The sequence below is a fragment of the Lissotriton helveticus genome, chromosome 4_1, assembly GCF_964261635.1.
Source record: "Lissotriton helveticus chromosome 4_1, aLisHel1.1, whole genome shotgun sequence".
NCBI classification, from domain to species: domain Eukaryota; kingdom Metazoa; phylum Chordata; class Amphibia; order Caudata; family Salamandridae; genus Lissotriton; species Lissotriton helveticus.
The window spans coordinates 716,350,709-716,374,401 of NC_136063.1; the positions used below are offsets into that span (position 1 = coordinate 716,350,709).

The following is a 23,693-nucleotide window of genomic DNA, read 5'->3' on the forward strand; positions in this document are numbered from 1 at the left end:
GTTGTTCGGGGTGTTTGCGTTAGTTTACCGCGTGTTCTGTACAGTGTTTCAGCAATAAAGAAAGTAAATACTAATAGTGTTCCACTATAAATACATAAAGATTCTCTCTCTTTGGATAAATCATAATCCGATATGTAAACATGGATAGAATGCACGATGCCTTTTTGGCTTGTTTGTCCCAAAGGCCACAGAAAGAGGCCGCCGAGCAGCGACCGAAAGAAGCCAGCGGGTCTGCCCGCTGCAGGCACCGGGGCTCCCCGAGAGGGGCCTCCGCCCCCGGGCATGGGACCTCGGCAGGGCGGGCGGGGGAGGAGGGAGGCAGCGCTGGCCCCTTCCTGGCTGCTCCAGCGTCTCCCCGGAGCCGGGCGGGAGGCGGTCTCCCGGCCCTGCGCAGGCGTCTCCTCGCCTCTCCCTCCGCCGCTGTGATTAGTCAGCTCTGGCGGGCGCTGCGATGGCGCTTCCTACCAGAGGCAGCCTCGGCGGCAGAGGGGCAGCGCTGCGGGCGGACGCGGCTGAGGCGAGCCTGCTCTGACCGGCGGCGGCAGCAGCATGACCCGCTGCGGCAGCGGCTGACGGGGGAGCCCGGGGCTGCCGCCACCTCTCCGCCGACCCCCGCCCGGGAGCATGGAGCCCGCCGCCGTGCCCCCGCTCAAGGAGGTGCGCTGGAGTTCGGCCTCGCTGCCCCTGGACCAGCTCATCAGCTCCTACCGGCTGCCCCAGGTGGTGCGGCTGGACACCGGTGAGTGCAGCGGCGCCGCGCCGGGAGGGGCCTTTGGGGAGCGGGAAACCGGGGTCCGACGCACCGGCTCGGCTGTCACTGACTGTGCCGGCGGCACCGGGCGCAGCCAGCAGCTCTCCTGACTGACCTCAGCCTCCCCTTCAAAGGAATGGCTGCGGCATCAGCTTGGGAGATTTTAATTCATAATATTAGAGTAGAATTCCTTTCTTAGGCATTAAAACGTTCAACAGAAGTGCAGGTAACATAAATACCAAGGGGCAGATTTAAAAGCCCCTTGTGCCACTTTTGCGTCACTTTTCCTATGTTAAAAATGACGCAAAAGTGGCTCAAGGGCCTTGGAAATAAGCCCCCAAGTTTGAGGGGCGGTCAAGGTTGCGAATTTGCATCAGAGACACGACCAACTTTATTTCTTCTTGGACTCCAATTAGGAGTGATATTGATATTGTACTTGGGACAAGTTAAGGATGGTTGGTTGTCTAAAAAGAAGCCGATCTCCTGTTAAAAGCGAAGGCAGACTGGTGTGAAGTAGTTACCGTCCCACAGTTCTTCCTACCTCCTTGCTGTTGTGAGTACCAGTGTTATGAATATGAAAGTGTCGCCGAGGAGTCCTGGTGCTGTAATTATGCCATACATCCCCACCGGACGCTTGTGTGGCATGGCTCTCTACCTGGGATGCCCCTCAACTCTGCGTCATTTTCTGATGATTTATTTGTTGGGCTACAAGAGATGAGTATAATTGGGGTTCTTGAATATTCATGTGCTATACCGCTTTGTTTGTCTATTTTGTATGTCAATTACACAAAGGCACTAATACAGAAAACATACAGAATCACGTCTCGGGCTTACAAATTAGAGCACACCCGCATTAAAATTAATAAACTACTGTGTTTTCGTGAGTAAATATAATACTCCAGGGTGATACTTTTTTCCAGTTAAACGAATCTTTAGGGCTGACGTTAGCAAGACCTTTTGGTATTTTTTTTTTATAAGTATAACATTTTTTATATTTATAGGGTCATCTTTCATCCAGCCCTCTTCCTCAGTTGCTCTGTTATTGTGTCATTGACATTTTTTGAACGCCAGTACAGCATGAGGCAATGTGTCAGCCCATTTCACCTATTGGCTAAGGTGACTGAGTAACAGCATTCTGCCCTTTAATAAACCGCACATCCACACACAAAGTAGTTCCATTAAGCGCCAAGGTATAGCATGGCAATGCGTTTTTAAGACCAAATATACTTTTGCTTTTAGATATATATATATATATATATATATATATATATATATATATATATATATATTATTTTTTTTGTTTTAGATGTTTACGTGCCTAATGCCTGTCAGCTTACCCAATAACTTTTTGCAAAAAAAAATGACAAAACAAGCATTTACACAGGTAAAAGGCTCCCACCCCATTTGACATATTGGCTTTGTCAGTGCTTGAGGTAGTACAAGGCAGAAGTTTTCCAAGTCATCGCAGAAGGTGTGCACCTTAATATGTCAGAATACATTCAGATTTAGTTGTCCTCTGTGTAACCCTGGTGATTTCTTCAAGCCAAAGCGCTGTAAAGCGCTGTGCGCAGTCTCCGAAGACCCTGTAGCCGAGGTGGACAGATGCAAACTTGTGTTCTGGGACACAACTTGCTGGTGGAATACAAAGCTGACTTCTAGTGCATTAGCTTCCGGAACCATTGGGGTCACTTTGGCGGATGTGAGCATCTCATGTCGTCATTGGCGGGCCCTGTGTGGTCTCGGTATACAATACCGTATTTGTGTTTTAAGCCTTGGCTGCTAAGGTCACATTTGTTTACAAAGGATGCATTCTTTTTTTCTTAGTAATGCATGTGCTTCTCGTTAGGAGAGTAGACATGGGATGTTACTTTTGAACTCTTAAGCTGCTGTGGTCACTTTTGTAGCCAGATTGTGCACTGTGACATCTGTGTACAGCCTGTCTTACTCCAGTCTTACCCACGGCGCAGCCCTGCCGGAGCCACACTCCTCTGTCAGGGCTGCTCTGATCTGCATTGCAGATTTTCACCTTAAGATATACTGCTGTGTGCCGCACACTGCAGATGGCCACATTTTTGCAGTGAGGGGGTAGCCTGCGTCCCCTGTGACTTTGTGTGTATCCTGTCGGCGGTGCGCGTAGATGCGCCACCGCTGTGTGGGATGGGTCACGTGACATGCCAGGATGAGCGAGTGGGCCCCAGAGGAAGCCTGCCCGAGACGGAGACGAGCAGTGGAATGCAAGGACGCCCCCCCCCTTTCACTTGCAGGCCGTTCGAGACAACCGTAGAGCACATTAGAGGCATTGATCGGAGATCAAACCTGTCATGCCTCTCTTCCTGGCAGAACATATTAAAGCATTCATGCACCAGCCCTCTCCCCCGAAGAAACATGCCGATCTGCTCCCCCCTTAGGCACGTTAGGACAAGTGATAGTGCCACCAGCGAAAATGGAAGTGCTTTTTTTCAGAGGCCTACATTTTTATGGCACAATAAATGATTATAAGTCCCAATGCCGAGTTGGTCAGAGAAATAAGTGCTATTTATCACACCGGATAAATAACGATACTGCTTAACACACCAAAATCCAGCTGCTACCTTAAATAGAGTAGACTTTTCTCCTGTCCGATTCCGGAAGGTATGAGCTCCAGGGGCCCCCTCAGCAAAAGTGGTAGGTCGGTGAGGGGGCCCTTCCGTGTAATTTGCAGCGGGCCCCCCTCGTTTTGTTACGCCACTGTATAGGCCCCTCTTCCATTCCATGCTGAACTTTCCTGATACTTTCCCTGAAATTTAATTTTCATATCCTCATATTATTTGTATTTTATTTGGAGGTGTTTTATGCCCTGCACGAATGTCTCTGAAGTCACATCCTGTGCAATTGATTTATATTTTTGCCCGTACAGTGCATACAGTGACCATATGTATATCATGTCCTTCGGATTCCCAATGACCAGTTACTGCTTAAAATCAAAACAGCTGGACTGTTAAACAGCGCTGTGTTTGACCACAATAAACCCAAATACTGAGTCGCTCTTTTCAATATAGCACATTCTAAATCCAAAAACTATATTGAACTAAGCTAATGTATGAATTTTTCCTTTTCAGCACGAGAACAATGCATTTCTGTTAATATTCTACCTTAAAATTATGAACTTTAGGGCATTGCAAATGCCAAAGACCAGCAGGATGACGTTTTGGGCACAGTTTTCCATATGTTTGTTTTGCTTGCATTGATTGATATGTAGGGGTTAAAGGAGCATCGGACTGAGGGAGTTAACTTTAACTGTGTTAATGTCCTTGACGTTTGTCCTGATAGTTCTGGGCCTGTGTTTGCAGTGTACCTACTCTTTAGAGCGCTCCATAAAATGATATGCATGCCATGATGTTCTGATATTATACAATAAGCGATGCAAAGAGTGAGCAGCAAGCCCTTCAAATTGTGATTATTTTGTTATGTGCATGATCAGGGCACAAGTCCGAAAAAAATAAAGTGGGGGGACGCTGATGTCATGACAGGACGTGAGGTCACGAAAGGTGGCTTGCACCATCAGACTCATTGCCTCCCCTCGCTCACCCCTTAGATGCGATTGCATCACAGAAGCCAGCGCGTGAGCAGTGTTCTGAATGGGATCCGATCTCGCCCCAGAGAGGCCAAAGAGTGAATGTGTGGCTCCAGTTATCGAGCTCCCGGTAAAATAAGTGGGGGGACGCCGTCCACCCGCGTGGTACCCCGACTCGAGCCATGTGCATGATTATGCATTTTGTTGTACTAGGTGCGAATTTGGTCATATAATGTTGCTCTTTTTGACATTCTTTTTTTTTTTGTATGGACCCTCTGATTTTTTTTTTTAAGAATGTCAATGATTATTTCTTGTTTGTGCTAATAAGTGGGGCATTGTTCCTTGAAAGCAAAAAGTATTTGTGGATTTTGCTTTATCTTCTGCACCACTTGGAACAGTAACTGGAAGATATAGTAAACCATTTGATTAACATTGTTTTTGCGCTCATATTACTTATTTTCTCTTTGAGTTAGACTGAAAAATTATCAAACATCCTCAGCCCTCAATTTGCAGGTCTTGCCTTCAAACACACCACCAATCTGTAGGTGTTCTACACTGCTCGCCGACACAGTAGGGGGATTTCAGAGTGGGACTCTATGCTATGCTCGACATAGTGCCCTCACAGCACTGCATGCCGGGGGAAAGTGGCCCAGTGAGTGTAGCTTGCTCTGGAACCAGCTCCAACCTGTTTTGGGAAACCCCGCTCTAGCCAGGAGTCATTCTGGTTCTGCACCATTTTTGCTCCTGCCCCGTAACCATAGAAGTGTTGTGCAGATAGCAGAGCGTGATGCTGTGCTGCCTAACTACCAACCCTCACATGATACGCCTGAAGCATCAAAATGGCAAAGTTAGTAAAAAGTGGGTCTGTGTCATACCCTCGGTGCTCAGCTTGCTCCTGTGACCATGCCTTGATTTTTCTCCTTCATATACTTTTCTCCGCTCCAGAACTCAGCTGTAACACCGGACTGCTCTTGGTCACAGCCAGCTTCTGAGCGGGGCATGGCCAAGACTACATCTGATTTGCTGATTTGTATTGATTCCTGTTTTTCTCTTCAGTAGAAGTACAGGAGTCAGCGCCTTGTAAGTTCTGGAGTCCCACCAAGTAGATACTTACCGTAGAAGTTTACGACAGATAAAGGCACCTTGCTGTCTGTCTGGTTAGCTAAAGCCATCTGATGCCTCTGGAGCTGGTTAGGGGGCAGAGCGGATGCACTCTAAAATGTTTGTCCTCTCTCCTACTAAGCCTAACTGACCCCTGCGACTTCACCCTTCATATTGCCAGTAGCCTTAGTAAAAACACCACTATAATTTTGGCAAAAACCCCCTGATGGTCACAGCTCGGGAGGAAATAGCAATAAAACCATATATTCTTTTTTTCTAATCAAGAATGTATATAAGCATAATAGAAAGCGCATCATTTTCTTTTATGAAACTACTTAAAATGAGCTGAAGTTTGTCTCTTGATGCCAAAGATGTCCTTATCAAAGTACTTGTGTTCAGAGGCAGATGTTGAAAAAATTTAATTACGTTGAAAACCAACATGTACATCTTTGAAACTGAGATGAAATGATTAGGGCTGTTAACTTCAGCAACCCTAAGCAATTCTGGAATTTCATTTCTCTATAGTGCTCAGACAAGACTAATAAACCTGCAAAAAAGGGAAAATGACTGGCATGGTCTTATTACCTTATGGAATTATAAGATGCCCACATTGGCGTGGTGATAATTGTCGCTAGTTCCGCCCATCAGCTGGTCGATTTTTAGAGGTTTCATTTGGAAGATAATTGATTTAATTAAAGAGTGTAAAAACTCAAATGCCAGTAGTCCGATTAGTATAGCCCAGAACATACTGGAACAGCATCCTGTGTGGTGGGCTGTGGTTTTTGAGGCTTTGTTTATCTCCAGCTTCAAAGGACACTCAATTGTAGAGATTTGCTCCAGTAGACTTCTGCTGTGAAGTTTTGAATTTGGAAGTTCCTCCGGTTATCAGCGTCTATTGACGATGGGGTAAGCTTTTCGATAAAAGTTTGTTGCATGAACTGGGTTTATGGACTGAGAGCAACAGCATCCTACTAATCACCCAAAATGTTTTTCATCGGGTACGCTGATCACACACAATGCAGAGATGGTAGTGCTCATGATGAGATGTTTGCATCTGGCCTTACTCTGTTGCGTTGCTCAGCCAATGAGTTCTCGAAGGCGGTGACTGTGCTAGTCGTGGAAATTTGGGTTTCCCATTCCATTGATTACTATAATAGCCAACCCCCCCCCCCCCAAGCCAAGTGACACGAATGTCAAAATCTACTTAATTTGGCTGCACACTTTTTAGAATATGTGTGAGAGATTTGATGTCTACGTGGAGTAGTGTGGCTCACTGGTTAGAGGCGGCAGACCCGAGAGCAGAAGTCGGCCCGGGACCAGGGTTCAATTCCCGACGCGGCAGGGTCGTGGACCTTGGTCAGAGGACTCGATAATTCTCGCTTCGGTGCTTACTCTAATCAGGGATCACACTCGGCAACTCTGGGCATTAGCTTGCCTAATCTCCACAACCGCCCCATCAATTCCGGGGATGCCTGGCTCCACCTTGGGGACTCCCAGCAGGGACCATCCCACAGGGAAAGCCAGGACGGGTTCCTCTGAGTTATACAGCGCCGGAACGCCCCGTTGCTGGGGCAGCTGTGCGCTTTACAAGTATACTACATTTACACATTTACATTTACATTTGAAGGTAGTCAAGTCAGTCCCTTCAGCTTGGAGATGACATTAATAGGGGGCATTGTAAGGCATCAATTACTTGTTGTTTTTGACCACTAATTTTAATGACACTGAAAGTCTGAATGATGTATCAGCAATACATACTTGTCTACTGCCCTTCGCATTAATTATAGAAATAGCCACGTAAGTTTAGTTGAAGTGCTGCAAAATTTAAAACCCATATAGATCAATGTGTCTCATACAAAGGCGACTCCTATTCTCACTTACAGCACACTGGAGACATCTAAACTGAGGAAACTGCTCGGGTTAAGAAGTAGTACATCTTTTGAAATTAATAGTTTGGCGAGTGCCCTTAAATCCAGTTGGACTAGTTCTTCAATGTTCATCTTATAGTGTTTTTTCGGCTATACAAAATTGCTCCGTATCATATTAGCTGAAGAGGGAGTTACTATTGAAATGACCAGGGAAATTTCAGTGTTATACAAAATTTTGTTTACTGTGCCTTAAATGCCGGGGTCCTAATAAAGTCCTGCAGGATATATCACTTCAATGTAGCAATGTTAAATATATGGGGAACTAGGTCATCGTCAAACTGTACCGTTTTGCAGATTTAGTTACAATATTCAAGTTTCTTATACATTTTTATCTCTGATATCAAAGACTATGAGTGACAGCGCTCTATTCATGTACAATGTGTACATCCACGTAATAAGTAGACCTGTTACCCCTTTTGTGCCAGGGACTGATAATTGAATGTGTGCTTTTACATAAACTGTGTATATATATATATATATATATATATCCACTTTTAGACCGTGTTTGCTTTTATACTTGTGTGCCTTCTGTGCAAATATGAGAATATCAAAGATCTACATGACAGGAGAAATTGACGATGAACTGATTGGGTCTTCCTGTTTGTCGCAGAGGCCTTTGGACATGATCCAACATTGTAGCAAGATATGCCCTTTGGGCTATGATGGATTAGAATCTTTAGAACATATTTTTTTTATGCAACAAGTGATTTATATCTGGCAGCTGAGGCACTAAAGGAAACTTCCCATAACTCTATTACCAAGGTCAGTCATAAAATTCTTCAAAATTCAATTGTAGGTGCATGAGTTAATAGGGAATAGCTACCACAATCCCTAGATTGGAGACTACCCATTGTTGTCTCCGGTCAAATGGCATGTCACACACTGTGAGCACTCTACTTTGACACAGTTGCCTCTCTCCCATATCATAGGACAATGAGAAGCAACCAAAGACTATTCTTTTGTAATTATGACGCATGCTATTTTCTCATCCTTTCTGTGAAAGCAAAAACATTGACACTTAAAAGATGACCCCCTTTATGGCGTATTACTGTGTGGAGAAAAACATAGTAACAGCCAGTTAAATTAGGACATCATTGTTTAGAGATGTTCAAATCTTGAATTTTTATCTTAGCCCTGAAGAAGGTCTATGTTAACAAAATACATTGGCTACAGAAACTGTAATTTTTTTGAGGCTACAAGAGTTACGATTCTGAATAAACAATGTACCAAGAATAAATGATTTTTCATATAACATCATTGGACTATCTTATACTTTGACTCGTCATCAGCCAGAAGATTTAACCTTTATATAATGTATTGACTTTTTTCGCTTTACCAATTCAGCTACTGTTAATTGAACGGTCCCTAAGAGTGCTAAATTATGTTTTGTATTTTTTTAATCTGCAAAACCATCATCTTTTAGAGATACTTACTTTTTGCTGCTAGATTTTGCAACTAACAATGGAAACAGTTTACTTACCACAATAATAGCGTTTGGTGATAAACTGGCATTAGGCGCACTAATTAATTGCTGTGGCTATTTTATTAATATTCTTCAAAATCTATTTAATTGTACTTACTGAAATAGTTACTCACCCAGCCTGCTGAAATGGAATATATATAGTAGTAATTCTAGTTATATACAGTATAAGCCCAGAATGAAATATATTTAAAACAAACGTAGTTCTGGTTATGGTACCTGTTAAGTCTTTAAACCAATAATAAATTATATAAGGAAAACAAGGTTGAGCTCTGTAAGCTACCTATTTAGCCTAATGCAAAAAAATAATACTCCAATTAAAGAAACAAACCAAACGTCTCGACATGCTTTAGCAGGTAGAGTGCCAAGGGTACTTTTATATTAAGATAACAAGCTTTATATTACAAAATATTGTGTTCTCCCCAAAGTGACGTCCTGATAAGGGAGGCCAAAAGACCAGTATTGATTATTGTTGACAGTGTATCCATACACCTGCAGGTTCGTAGTCTGCCTTACCGATGAGATGTCTGAAGAAGGTAGCACCTTGAAGGTCTCTAATAATTCTCTCCTCTTACTTCTCTCCTCTTACTCATCGCCTCAGGGCTCCAGGTACAGAAGCAATAGAACTCATAGACCATCAAGTGTGATTCCTCTCATCATAAAGGCCCCTTTTAAAGTGCCACTGCCTCCTTGCAGTTCACAGAGAACAGCCAGCATCACCCCTATCTACCCTGGCTTACTGTTCTTTTTAATGGGCATCAATAAGTGGAACATCCCATTCTTATAACACACAGGTATCACAGATAGTAAAAACACAATCTCGGCTCACGTCTCTCGTGGTTCGGAGGTAACACTGTCCAGCAATACTACAATCAAACTATCATCTGTGGTAGAAACATTAAAACTATGTGGCAGATTACCCCAAACAGCCAAAAGTACTACGCAAACACTCAAATGGCAGATTTTGCTATTTAGAAGCGCCACTAACATAACAACATAAAGGCTTTAAGGAGAAACAATATGATATGTGTTACTTCAGCTTAGGCAGGCAGCACTCTTGTTATGATATATGAATAACTGAATTCTAATTGAATAATTTTCTCCACTCCCTGTAATCTGCCGTGAAGCACTTTATCATGGTTTTGTGTCTTGATAGCTAGAAGTTGATGACCACCTCCAAGAGCTCAGTTTTGTCTGTTTTCCTATGTAGGTTTGCTATAAATTCCCTTAATTGCCCTGCTGGTTCATCTATTCTCACCGGGGCGATGCCTCCTCTACATTTTGCTGAATTGGTACAATCTGATAGACCACCTGGACAATATGATTTAGACCTGGGGAGAAAGATGTTAGGAGTGGGTCATAATTTTTGTCCTTCGTTTTGCTCCCCATGGACAGGTCACCAGCCCAGCACCTGCCTTTGTTTAGGGAGAACCCATCAGCTTTCTTCATGCTGTTGCACTGCAAGGATTTTTCACAGATGCTGGTACTGTCATCTCTCCATCATCATATTTGTGTTGTTCAGCGCATGTCCTTTTTGTGACCCACTGCCTTCCTAGTGCTGGGGCCAGTTCTTGCCTATTTCTTATGTCCTCCTTAAAAGAGGACTCCTCCTTACCAAGTCATATCGGCATCCCTGTCCCACCACCAACTCTACTTCATCCCTACTCTTGGTTTTTAATCTACACCTGTATTGATTCAGAAAATGCTCCTCTAAAGAGCCCTTACTAGTTTTTGCATTTCTTTCTGGCACCACTGTTGTTCATTTTGGTCACCAGCCACACACATACTGTGCCGGGCCTCCACTTGGGTTAATTGTTCTATTCTATTCCCCGCTTTCTTATTTTTGTATGCAGACAGTAAAATTAAGTCATGCTTGATTATTTTCTGTTGACATATTGCTCTCTGACTGGAACCCTCCAGAGGTCCTTGATTTCTTCTGCTTTTGTTGCATCCATGCATGTTGTATCTCCTCTCGGGTCACAAAACTGCATCTGTTGAGTTGCTGCTCTAGGATTATTGGTCCTCTTCAGTCTCGGTGGGCTCCAACTCTATATCGTGCTTTCAAACGTTGCATTTTGTCTGTTTCTCCCTGACTGTAATTGCAGTGGTGAAGCCAGCTGCAGGGTTCTTTACCAGATTCACTATACCCTGGTGTCTGGTAGTTTGGCTTAGGTTGTGCTTCACACGGACGTTAAGCAAATAAAAGCATAGGTGGCCAGATGATTCCTGTAACGCAGCCTTATGGGCCTACTCTCACGAGCTAGCCTCCAGTAAAAGTCTGAGGAAATAATAGGTTTGGCAGTGAACGAGCTTCAGCCTTTGCTAAAACACTGCCACTACTAGAGCAGGTTTGATTTGATATAGTTTTATTAGGATTTCTACTACAATCCTTCCACCAGTATGAACTATTATAATTTCAAAAGTCAAAAACTAAAACATAAATGGTGGAATGTAATGGAAAGTAGAGAAGATGAGAGATAGAAAGGAGAGGAAATAAAGCCATCACAAGTCTGGCTGGATCTGGCACAGTCCCGCACAAAGCTTCCATTCACTTAGGAATGGTTAAGGTGGTTGTAAGTCCTGGGATTCATTTTGTCATTTTCTGCTGAAGGTTTCAATTTGCCATACTGACCCGAGACTGATGCAGGGAGCTTCTTTTTGAGGGCTCTTCTAAGTTGTTTCCTTAGATGTTTCGCATCCACAATAATGTTATTGCCATTTCTGCTGAATGTGGCTAGTTCTAGTGTTCCTTGCAGTACAAAATGGTCCTCTAATTCATGACCAAAGTCCCAGATTTGTACTGCAGGAAAATCATTGCTGATGTTGTGTTGCACGTTGAAACCTGGAATGGTTGTAAAAGTTTTCTCATCTAAAGTAAAGAAGGTCCTTCAGATATTGGATACCATTGCTGGTGCACTCGGCCTCCGGTATCTTCATTGATGAAGATTTACTTTAAATAGGAATATTCTGAATGCTCATCAGGTATTTGAGTTTGAACTCCTCGAGATCTTTTGAGAGAGATTTTCACTTCTCAAGAATATATGCTTCACCTGTTGTTCACTCGTTGCTAGGCCCGCCAGAATTGCAGTGCACGAGGCATGACTTTAAATGACATTGGACCAAGAAATTCATCCGAATTTCCACTGTGGAGAATATTCTAAGTCTAGCACAAGGACAGCGGATGGAAGGCTCTTTGGAATGTGCACTACTTTTTCACCCAAGGTCATTTCACTCATGCCAAAGGATGGAGAGTTCCTATAAAGACCCCATAGCGCAACACCATATGCTATAGTGCTTCCATACTGTATGGACCCATCCCAAAGCCATTGAAACACATCGCTGCAAGAACGTCCTTCAAATCAATATCCAGAAGTTGAGGTCCTATTGTTGAGATGGTGGAGATGAAGTTCGATTGGCCATGACTAACTGTAAGAGCTTATAGTCTTTCACTGTTCAGGAATACGTAGTTCTTCTTGTGGGGACATGATTTTAGGATTTGTATTATTGTTAGTGTATTACTAGTAACGTTTTATCTCTCTCCAGATCCCTAAGGCAGTCCAAATGCACTAACTGAATTTTAAAATAGTCCTTAGGTTTCTGAGCTAAAATGTATCATCCGTGCTGTGCAATAGGTGTTAATTGTGAAAGATTTCACTCTTAAGGGTTTATGCTCCACCAGCAATTCACATCGTGCCAAGGTGCTCATTGCGGGTTCAGGAGGTCTGGACCAATGCCAGATTTTCAGGATAACCACGGACTTCATACATTAGGTTTACAATTAGATTAACTAAATGTAAATTACGTGATTGTCCCGAAGATGTGCCATGGATCTGGCGTTCCTGGACTTGAGTTGGTCACCAGTGTGCCAGGGCCTTTGTTCCATAATTAAATCCCCAGTAAACGACGGTGGGGTTAGGGTTCGCAGAGTGGAAGACAGCATGTTGTGTGCATGGAAGTTTCTGAAACAGAACATAGTATCATTGTCTAGTGCGAGAAGATTGCGGCCTTGGTTTCCGCGTTATGTGCGCCCTGCCGAAACGCCGTCCCTGGTGTTGTTAGCTCGACACAGAACTTTGCTACTCACAAAAAAGGCTCAACTGTATTCGGTTCCAGCCAAAATTGTTCCTTTCCAATCACTCCTAGTCCGCATCTATTTGCGCGGAAGCATACTATGGTGGCCCCATCCCTCTCTTGTGCCCTCGAGCCATTTTCCCACTGTGATGCGAACATGCCCCCCCCCCCCCCCCCTTCCCGGGGTCATCTAAATGATGTTATCGCGGTAATAAGCTGTGCCTGGTTTCAAGTGCTGGGTGTTTGGAGGCCACGCTGGAACAAGTTATTTGGCAAGTACACAGCTTCTGTGCAGCTTCCTGTAACGGCGACCTCTCTGTGAATAGCTCATGCCTTTTTTCCAGGAGTGCTTACAATTTCATGCTAAGAGCTATTGGGGAGGACATGATGCGAAGCACATGTTACTTGTGGACCGGCAGGCGAAGTGCACGAGGTGGTGTTATGGCAAGCTGTACACAACATGACGTGGGCTGGAGCTATCGTCCTCTAATTGCTTCCTCTCTGACAATCATGCTATGACACATCATAAAATGGTACATTAAAATATACATTTAAAAAAAATACCTGTTCGAGAGGTCATTTTCCAGCAAACCAGGTTTAAAGCAGCAGCACTTACTCGGAATTGGTACATGTTGCTCTTTCCATCTCTAATCTGAAATTTAGCTTGTCAGAAATTACAATTTACCAAATCTGGTAGTCCATAACGTTCCTAAACTGGCTGAGTAACAAAAGACTCTCTTACTCCGCCCACAGATCACACGTTTACAACTTTAGGAAACAGGGTGGTGCTTTATACCTTTATCTTGCTGCACTTTTCCAATATGCGCTGTCCAAGTCAGGCAACGTCATCTCTCCAGTGTCGCGTGCCACAGCGAGGTCACCTCAAAGCACGCTTCTTCCAAAGGGGTGCAGTGAGTACTCGCATGAACACCACCGTGTTGGCATACCCTTTGCCAGGTCATCCCACTGTCTCCTAGACTTCTACAATTGTGAAATTAAACCGCTTTTTGTTCTGTTTTATGTCCATACTCCACATTCCATTCTGACACACTTTGCATTTTACTAATAATAATAATAATCTTTATTCAGCGGTAATCATAGCCATAAAAGATACAAAGATTTTTAAAAATGCGTATTGCTTTACTCCTCCCCCCCCCCCTCCTCCCCCTTTCAAGGGGCGTGCTCGCTGCCTTCAGGCCGTGTACTCCTTTTCAAAGTACAAATACACATGCGCGTGCTCCGGTTTCTGCTGCTCCGCTTCGAACTGTCGAGCTGCAGCCGCCACCTTTCTCCGGTTTCATACGATGAGGAAAGGACCCCCAGCCTGAAACAAGACTCCCTAATCAATCGTCTTAAATTAGAGTGATGCACACAAGAAAGGGAACTGTTGAACTAGATATGACGGGCAAAGAGAGGATTTAGTGCACCACTGGTGACCTTTTGACCCCAAGGGTATAGGATTGCAGAAATTGCAACACATAACCCAGACTAGAGTGGTTTCCTAGAACAAACCTCGAGTTTTCGTTTCCAGTAAAAATATAGTGTGTTCGTCAATGATGTGAACAATTATGTGTATTCACCCCTTGTGGAGGTCCCTAGTTTTTCCTGGACATCCATGAGCCCAAGTGAAGTAAAGCAATGTGCCCAACGTCACGCGGTTTATGTGAGGCGTAAACACTAGCATTCCCCTCACAGTCTCGGTCATGAGAGATCATGAAGGAGACCAGTTCTGAGTGTTCAACTAGAACTACACAGCCCAATCAGTGTTATCATACGGTCCATTCAATTTCAGCCAGGGTGCCACTTAAAAAGACACTATAACGCACATCAGTCACCCTACTCCCTCAGTCGAATTACATTCCCTTGTCATTCAGTGTCAAGTAGGCGTTACTGGGCAGGGAAACAGTTGGAGATCTAAATCCCAGATTTGGTGAAACTGGTAAGAAATCATGGTGCAGGGAAGATGGAATGAAGAAGGAACAATAAATATGCCTGGCCTCCTCCACCAATGCTATAAAACTAAAGGGTACCCTCTGGAGGTTCCAAGTCACTAGGCTTGGCACTCTACCTTGAAGCACTAAACACCTGTAATGCACTCCAAGAATATACAATCTAAGCATTATGGTGGTGTTGTGGTTCTTTCCGTTGAATTTTCCACACACTAGGCGTTTTGGCCTTGGAAATCCTGGATTACTGAAGTAACACAAAATGTGAGTCAAATTTCTTAGTATGAGCACATCGCTGACCATGAGACTGCTATGGCTGAAGTCTTGAATGAAAGCACTGAGTAGGAAGTAATTAGTTGTCATTGTGCCTGAAATCTCAATCGTCGGTTTTCCAATCTGCGCAATTATGAGGAAATAACATCGTAGGCCATAGACTATGATTGTTTTTCCTGTGGATCAAAAATGCTATAGCTTGTAAAGAAATTATCTGTTTGTCAAGCGAGGTAATGTTTCCATTGTAGAGCTTCCAAAAAGAAATAACTGCAACTTTAGCTCATAAATGTTGACTTAACATGATTTTTTGGAATAAGGTATTTTTGCGTGTCCCTCACCGAAAGGTTTATGTTGTAAAGCCAGGTTTTGTCGCATTTGTACTTTTTTGAAGAGAAGTGATATCCATCTCTTTAGGTGTTTGATTTTTTTAAATATGTTTTACCGTATCCCTCTGAAGATATATCAATTGTCTTATTCCCAACTAAATCCAGTCAAGCCTACTCATTCTTTTTCCATTTACAGGTGCATGGAACCACCTGCCACATCACACAAGAACACATATGCAACCAGTTCACTTCATTGACTCCGCCTTTTGACTAACACCAAGTTAAAATCCTGTCATGACCATTCAAATGTGGCTCGAGGGATAGTGAGGCTAAATCCCGCATTCTCCTCTTAGAGAGGGTCCCACTCCGTCCATTAGTATCCATCGGAGTAGGGCGCACCTATTAGAGTTTAGGAGAAGGCGGAATAAGGAATATGAGAGAAAGAGAGAGAGACAGCGAGACCCTCCTTTGCAGCGGGATGATTTGTAAAAGACCTTGACTGGACTCTCTGAGGTACAGGATGGCACAGTATTGCAGCGATGTACTATGACTCGCTGTTTAAGAAATAAACAAGAGAAAGTAAGTATTTCAATAGCTGTATTGAACTCTACTCTTTAGTAGGTAAGCATATTGTGAGACGCCTGAGTGGCTTACTCGGTTCAAGAGGCAGTATCTCTTTAACTAGTCCCCAGCCAAAGCAGGAAATTTGCCCGAGAACCAAAGATCAAATGCATAACTCTCTCCCGGAAGGTAGTCTTAGTCACCAGAGATAAATTGGGGAGTTACGTAGCAAGGTAGAAAAGTAGGTTCCAGGTTGTCAAGCCGAATTGATGGGGAAGTTAAGAATCCATGAAAAGCTATGGTGAGGTAAAAAAACTGTAATCAGTCCAAGATAAATGCAAGGGGAAATACAGGGAGAAGGTAGGAGGGAAACCGAGAGAACTGATAATCGGAAAGACAACAAAGGTGTTGTAATGGAAATACAGGTGCGAATGAAAGCATCAGGCCAAATAGTTAAAAGAATGGATCATGCCGGACAATCCTCAAATCCACTAACTACTTTATAGTGAACTGACCTGGAAGTCAAGTCCCGGTCCTCAGGTGACTGGGTCAGCATGTATTGGGCCCGACCCTGGACGTTGTTGTCCTCCATGACTGTAGTCTCCACTGCCCTTTCTCCATCTACTCCACGTGGTTTCCTTCTTGACCCTCTTATGTGGTGTGTTGTCAAAATCTGGCACATCTTCCACTTTATATTGTCTGAAGCCCTGGCTGGTCATGCCTACAGGGATGCTCGGTGGATGTGAGGATTTGCCTCTTGATATCTTTGAGTCACTTCTGAAATCAACAGGCAAAATGGGGCAAACAATTTACATAACAGGTGAAAAATACAGCCCTTCCAAGTCTGTCCCCAATTATCAATTGGTTCACCCTCTGCACAGCACCTACTGCTAGAGGTGCTAGTGTCTAAACAGAAAAGTCATGAAAAATCAATCAGGTTGCACCCAAATACGTATTAATCAACTAAGGGCCCATCAAATTGTAAGTTTAGTCATTAGGGCCACTGGAATTCTTCGGCCACAACGTTTTTCACATCATTGAGGATTTGCCGCATGTGCCACATAATCAATCGTCTGCTGCATAGTCTGAAGATTTTAACAACAAAATTATTTTCTAGCTCAAGCGGATCAAACGTTTCCAAAAATGTGGCATTGGAAGACCCTTTGCAAAGGTTAACTAGTCATCTTTCAGATGCTTGATTATTTATGTGCTTGGTTGTTAAACTAGTACGAATGCGTTGAAACCTTTGTCCAGGCAGTATTATCGTGTGTAAAATGTACAAAATAATGAAGTAATACTATCAAAAATTATTCTGCATTATGGTACCTATTTTCCCTCTTCTTGTTGCATAATTTAGACAACCCTACCACATAATTTGGTGCAATACTGCCGCATAAATTTAGTAACCCACATAGTCGTGGCAACTGTGGTAATTGTTCTTCTGTCTTCTTTATTGAATTCCAAATCCTTCCTGATGGTCTCAAAAGCAAGGTAGGAAATGAAGCAGGTTTTGGCACACAAACATGCATCCTATTCCTTATATAACAATGGATGTTCAATTCCGTTCAGCGTTTTCATTTCAATCAGCAAAATTAACACCCTAAGGTAGCATATCACTATCGCGGCCCCATGTTCCCTTGAAGTGCAGTCCTACCTTTACTATTCTCACTTATGCTGTCCCACTCTGCAAGTTAGCTCTTTTCTATAAATCCAACATTGGCAATCTTCACCTCCCTGGAATATGTGTAATGCCAAATTTATTAATCTGTCCCTCTCAGCAATAACACTGATCATTACTAGTCTCATAAGTTCCTCCCTTTCCTGAGGCTTCATTCCTCTGGCCCTCAACTATGCGATCCTCACCCCTATCCTAAAGAACCCTTCCATGGGCCTAGATAATCTTCCCCGACTACAGGGTCCTCTCTGGGCTTGTGATGCAGAGGCTCCTAAAACTTGTCATCCGCAATTCGTCCCCTCATCTGAAGGCAAATGGCCCACGGAGTGACATTCAGTCAAAGTTACGACCATGTGGGGAGACCACCCTTTTAACCATCAGGGAAGAATTACTAAACTCATGTGACCAGAGCTACCCCTATATATTGATTCTACTAGACCTCTCATTCGCCTTCCACACTATAGAACATAATTCGAGTGAAAAAGTGTCATATCGACCCTACATCAGAAGAACTACATTGACATGGTTTGAATTTTTCTTGCAAACCACACCCAAGTAAAATGGGGCAGTTTTCTCTCAAGAACAGCCAACATTAACTTTAGGTATAAACATATTATAGGTTTGTGTCTAATGTATGTCTGAAAGTTATTGGGTTAAAGAATCCCAAAATCAGATGTGCCGCAGAGACTTTCCTAGCCCGAGCACACTATTAGTACTTCATGCTCAAACAAAGCCTTCTTTCAACGACTATTTCATTTACAAGGCTCTTTGAATATATACTTACAAGATCTTCTGGTAACTATGATGCTGCCATTTTCCTAAACCAGCCTTGAGAAATCCCTTGGCCTGCCAGTTACACCGGCAAAATACGCGTCAGCTGTTATTTCAGGATTCTTTAACACAGGAACTTCCAGACATACACTAGGCACAAACCTATCATGTGTTTATATCAATTTTCCTAATTTTGGTGGCTCTTGGATGAAGCCGCCTGATAGGAACGTGCTTCTTTAAAAATTGGGTCCTGTCCCATTGTGCGTGAACCTCAGCAGCACCCACCTTTCAATGAGCTTAACAATAATTTTAGCATTCATCTAGCCTCTGCCTTGTCGCCAACTGTCTTCATCGTTTACATGCCTTTCTGTGCTGATATCTTGGACTCCTACAACATTGGTTATCGCATGCATGGAGAATGCACACAGTCCTACCTGAAGGAATATGGTGAACTTGACTGTCACAATGACTAGTGTTTCATGTTTTGGCATCAGGAAGCAGGATAGCTGCCTTTGCCTCATTTGTAAGGAAATATAATTCCTGTTCTTTGGCCTTGCCAAACCTATTGCAGTTCCTTCAGGGATATCAGAGGAATTGAACTATCTTCTTATCCTTAAGGATAGAGTTAGAAACTTGAAAGTTATCTTGATACTGACCTATCAATTACTCACAATTAAATGCAGTCTCCAAAACTCTTCAACTGCTGTCTGAAAATCTATTATGTTGTCATGTCCCACCTGGCCTACTGCAACAGTTTACACACTGGCCTCCCTAACTTATCTTTCACACATCCTAGCAGAGTTAAAAACTATGCATCCCATCTGGTGTTCATTTTGAAATCACATGAGTTTATTATACTGCCCCTGAAATCCTTCCATTGGTTCTCAATAAAAGAGTGAAAATCAAAACTCTCTGCCTGGAACATAAAGTGCTCCATGATTCATCAACAAACCACCTCACAAAACTGTTCATCCCCTATTAGTTTGCCAATAAATGTTTCCTGACTAACCAGCCAACGAGATGGTAGACATTTGGTGGTCAAACTTTTCATGATCAGGGATCCTTCATTTGAAATTCCCTACCAGTACATGTGAGACTGGGAAATGGCTCTGTCAAATTCAGAAATTCCTTATCCTCTAACGGCTTTTGATTTATCCTATCACTCTTTAAGACATTCCTCTTCAACTTGTCCTCCGAGTCATGGCTGTTCAGACATCAAAGACCGACCTGCCTTTTTCACTTCCTTCCTCTAGGAATATGATCTTTTCTAAATGCTGTGAGAGCAGCACCTGCATTGGTCTGAGTTGCCTGGTTAGGCACTAACGAAGGGACTGGGAGCCTGTGCCATTTCTCCACCCAGCTGCATATAATACAGCTGGGTGGAGGATTCTAAGTGCGCATGTCTGTTTGGCATGCCGGCCAAACTGACCTGCGCGCTTACACGTGCCCTCCACTTCTCCTCCCAGGCCCTTTTATTGTTCAGAGGATTGCTTGGCCCCGCCCTAGACTCTGCAGCATCGGCAGCCGCCGCTGCTCACCGTATGGCTTTAATAAAGAACAGGGACTTCATGTATTTCTGTGATGTTTTTATGGCTGTAAATGGATGGCTTGACAGTGCTCTTAGGCGTTTCTATATAAAATAAAAGGTTGCTTTATATTTAAATGATATATTTTAATATAGCCATTAAACAAGGATGGTATGTTGCTACTTTGTATGATTTTAGATATATCTTGTAGATGTATAATAGTATATATTACTAGGTTGCTCTTTTACTTTGTGACTAGACTAAGTGATTCTGCAGGGTGGTGGTTTGTGATTTTCTTTGAATAAGGCCAGAGAGCCAGCCAAAACACACCAGGCCCATTTTCAGCAGCACATTGTTGCTTCTTTCATGGAATAAAAATGGATTGTTCTTTTCTAATTTATGCATATTTTTTACTAAGACTATAGCTCTTCCATGTGATGTGGATATTTGAGAGTTCCTTTTGTGTGTTCCACTATGTTTGCTTTAGAGAACATACAGATGTTTTCCAAAGAGGGAAAGGGGCATTTAAATAGTCAACGAATGTGAACTGTCTATTTGGTATCACTTGGAATTTCTTGGTTGAAAACAACCCTGGCCTTAATAGCCATGCTTAAATAATTACATACTCTGTTTGCCCCACCAAATTCTTTTCCACTGTACAGCTCATCCTGCACAGGGGTGGAGGATGCATAAGGAACAATGCATAACATGTCCTTCAGCCCCCTTCTTCCAACTGTACAGATACCTTGCGCGCTGCCATCCCCTCCACCATTCTCGTTAGTGACATCTCCTCCCCCAAGGACACCGAGTATACTTGGTAGCCTTCAGTCACTGTCCCTCACAACCCCCTGCAGATTCCCTCTCATCACCCTTCGGCAGTATAAAATGAATTCCGGGCCTTCTGCTAATCCTTCCCCCAAACTCTCTGTAGCTTCCCTCCATCACCAATATCAAATGAATATCTGATCTCCTGCCACTCTCCCACACCACTGTCTGCAACTTCTCCCCATCTCCACTCCAGAAGGTGCAATATGTGTTCTCCATTTGTGAAGAGAGCTGCGCCACACTGACTATCTGTATGAAGTACCTGGCAGCGCCGTTCTACAAGAACCCTCAGGGACAGGAAGTAGCGGAGTCATTCCCAGTCTGACTCTGGTCTGCCGAGACCCGTGAGAAGTGGAGTAGGCGGCGCTCTATCAATCTCCATTCCGTTGCTTCCCTAGGATCACGAGATACCCAGAGGAAGCGGGGGCACCAGGAAGCCGAGTGCTTCCCATGGTAACTTAACTACAACAGAAACAACTTTTATTCTTTCCATTGTTATCACATCATAGTAGTGAAAAACTATATTCAGAAATCAGTGTTCACAACAATGGAGCTCTATGAGAGTCATACATAACATTTGCTGGAGTTTCTGTTATTATAATATGTTACTACTTATGTTTCTTTAATTTTTCAAAGTGTGGGATTCATAAATCTGGGTTGACTGAGCTTTGTACAGAGACCATGTTAAAGATGTAACAGTAATGTAATTATCATCAATATACCTTTTGAGATACAATGACGTCTGCAGAGGATTCCTTCATTTAGGTTAATTTTGATTGCCTCAGGTTGATTAGTCAATCACTGAAGGGTTTGTTCTTTTTCAACTGAGATATGTTGTGTTCTTCTGGGTGCCGGTATGAGTTTGTTCTTATGATAGAAAGAAATAATGGAAAAGGCTTGGTGTCAAGTGGTTTGAGCGGTACTGTGAACTACTCTGTGATCTGGGTTTTAATCTTTGGAGGTAGTGGCAAAGGGCACAATGATGTGGTCTCCTGCAGAATGTATTGATGGGTCCTCGACTCCCGTACGTCACAGATATTCCCAGTCCCGAGTCTGAATGGGGGCCCTTACAGAACTGAGCCCCCCTGCACCGTATTGTACAGTGCTTCTAAAACAGGAGTCCAGGCCATAGAATCTGCACATCCCTAGGAGAATTATGCAGAGGTTCTGATTTGAGAGAGGTCAGAATGAATCTAGTGGAAATTAGGGGGATTTTGCCCTGGTGACTAAGCTGGTTTTAAGGTGTCCCGTCACAGGTGAGATGTCTGGTTGAGATATGAAATTTAGAAGAACGGGAGACCATTGAAAGAGATTTTGTTTTGGAAGGGTTGACTTTCTAACAAATAAGTCTTCGATCTGACTTCCTTCAATGTGGCAAAGAGTTCCTAGCAGTGAAAGCTACTGGGCTGTTCCAATGGCTCAGTGGACTAATCCATCCACTACAGGGATCTGTGTTTGACCTCGTGGTCACAAGTTGGAATTCTGGCAGGTCCACTCAGCTATTTCAACCTTTTCAAGGTTGATAACATGAGTTCCATTGAGTTGGGCAACAATAACGCGTGTTATTTTAGCATCAAGCAGCTGTAAGGTGAACATTTACCTTACAAACGCACATTATGTTCATTGTTCCTTTCTTTCATTCTATAAATAACATGCACTGATATTTTTCTTCTCACACCACCACACAGATTGAGTAGCTATTCAATCTGCTTTATTTTCCGCTTTACTATATTGCCGGTTTTATTTGCAATTTTATGACTAGCTTATTATTAGAATAAGATTTGGACTGCATTAGCATGCTTCTTTCAGTGAGCGGTGAGTCTGCTTTCAGCATAAATTGCCCCAGATGATTGCATCTTTTGTACTTCAAGAAATGTCAGTCCCTCACATCCTGTGGGCAGAATATACTTGGGAAGCAAGCAGTTTCAGAATGTCCTTGTAAATGCTGGTACATTAGTTGTGGTTCCAGCCTCTCCCGCTTTCAGTTGCCCACACAGTGGATTCCAGAGGTGCCTCTCCTACAGTAGAACAGCTTGTGTGTTGATGCAGAACAGAGAGAGCATGTACCATGTATCCGATGGCATTGCTTTATGGTGGTGGGGTGGAGGTTGTTACCAGTGCCCCATCGGTAAAAGTCCTGGTAACCCACCGTTGACGTCAGCCGTTTTAGTCTGGGAAAAGCGATATCCCTGGTACTCCTAGATTCCATAAGAGTATTTTTTTTTTCCAGGATGGTGTGTTTTTGTTGTTTTTCAAGCTACATTTTACTCATTTATAGCGCATAGTGTGAAAAGAGTCGGTCCTATGTAGCTGTATGATTTCGGGGTGTGGGTGGGTCACGTTTGAGAGCGGTGGAGTTCAGGCTAAATTCACTGTGAATCTCTGACATTGCCAGTCAGTGGGTCATAAAGGGTTTTCGAACACATGCTCATCTGATCCTTGGCCTCTCTGTTGAGCACATAGAGCCATGGTGAGGTCTTCCTGTTGATTGTATGTGAAAGTGGTTGAAGGATGTATACAGTTGTCCAATTATTGACAGGGCAAAATGTAAAGAAAATGCAGTGCTTACAGGTCAGTGGCTTTGGTGTGTGGGGGTATTGGTGAAGTAAAGTAGATGCAAGGAACTATATGCTGTAAAAAGTGAAAAGAGGGTTCTGAGGAGGAAAGATGTGAGGTGTGAGATTTGCAGAATGAGTGTTTCAGAAATATATGTGGAAAAAGAGTGTAAATGCCTAACAAAGAGACTGCAGAAGACAGTGGTGTGAAGAGGCTAGCAGGAACGACTGGGGCACTTCAGAGACGACCCTGCTGCTTCCACAGACCATAGTAATCTATAATTCACAGTCTGCCTAAAAAGTTTAAATTACTTTGTATGTTTGTGTGTGCAAATATAACACGTTTGTACA

At 43.3% G+C, this 23,693-nt stretch overlaps 1 protein-coding gene across 1 annotated transcript in view; it reads left to right on the forward strand.

The window, feature by feature from the left end:
- Window positions 1-207: 207 nt before the first annotated feature.
- The window catches only part of GAREM1 (GRB2 associated regulator of MAPK1 subtype 1), a 495,136-nt gene continuing 471,650 nt past the window's right edge, over window positions 208-23,693 (forward strand). The window contains exon 1 of the mRNA XM_078687358.1: window positions 208-739. Within this exon, the coding sequence (XP_078543484.1) occupies window positions 625-739 (115 nt within the window). The 5' untranslated portion in view covers window positions 208-624. The remainder of the gene's footprint in view (window positions 740-23,693) is intronic.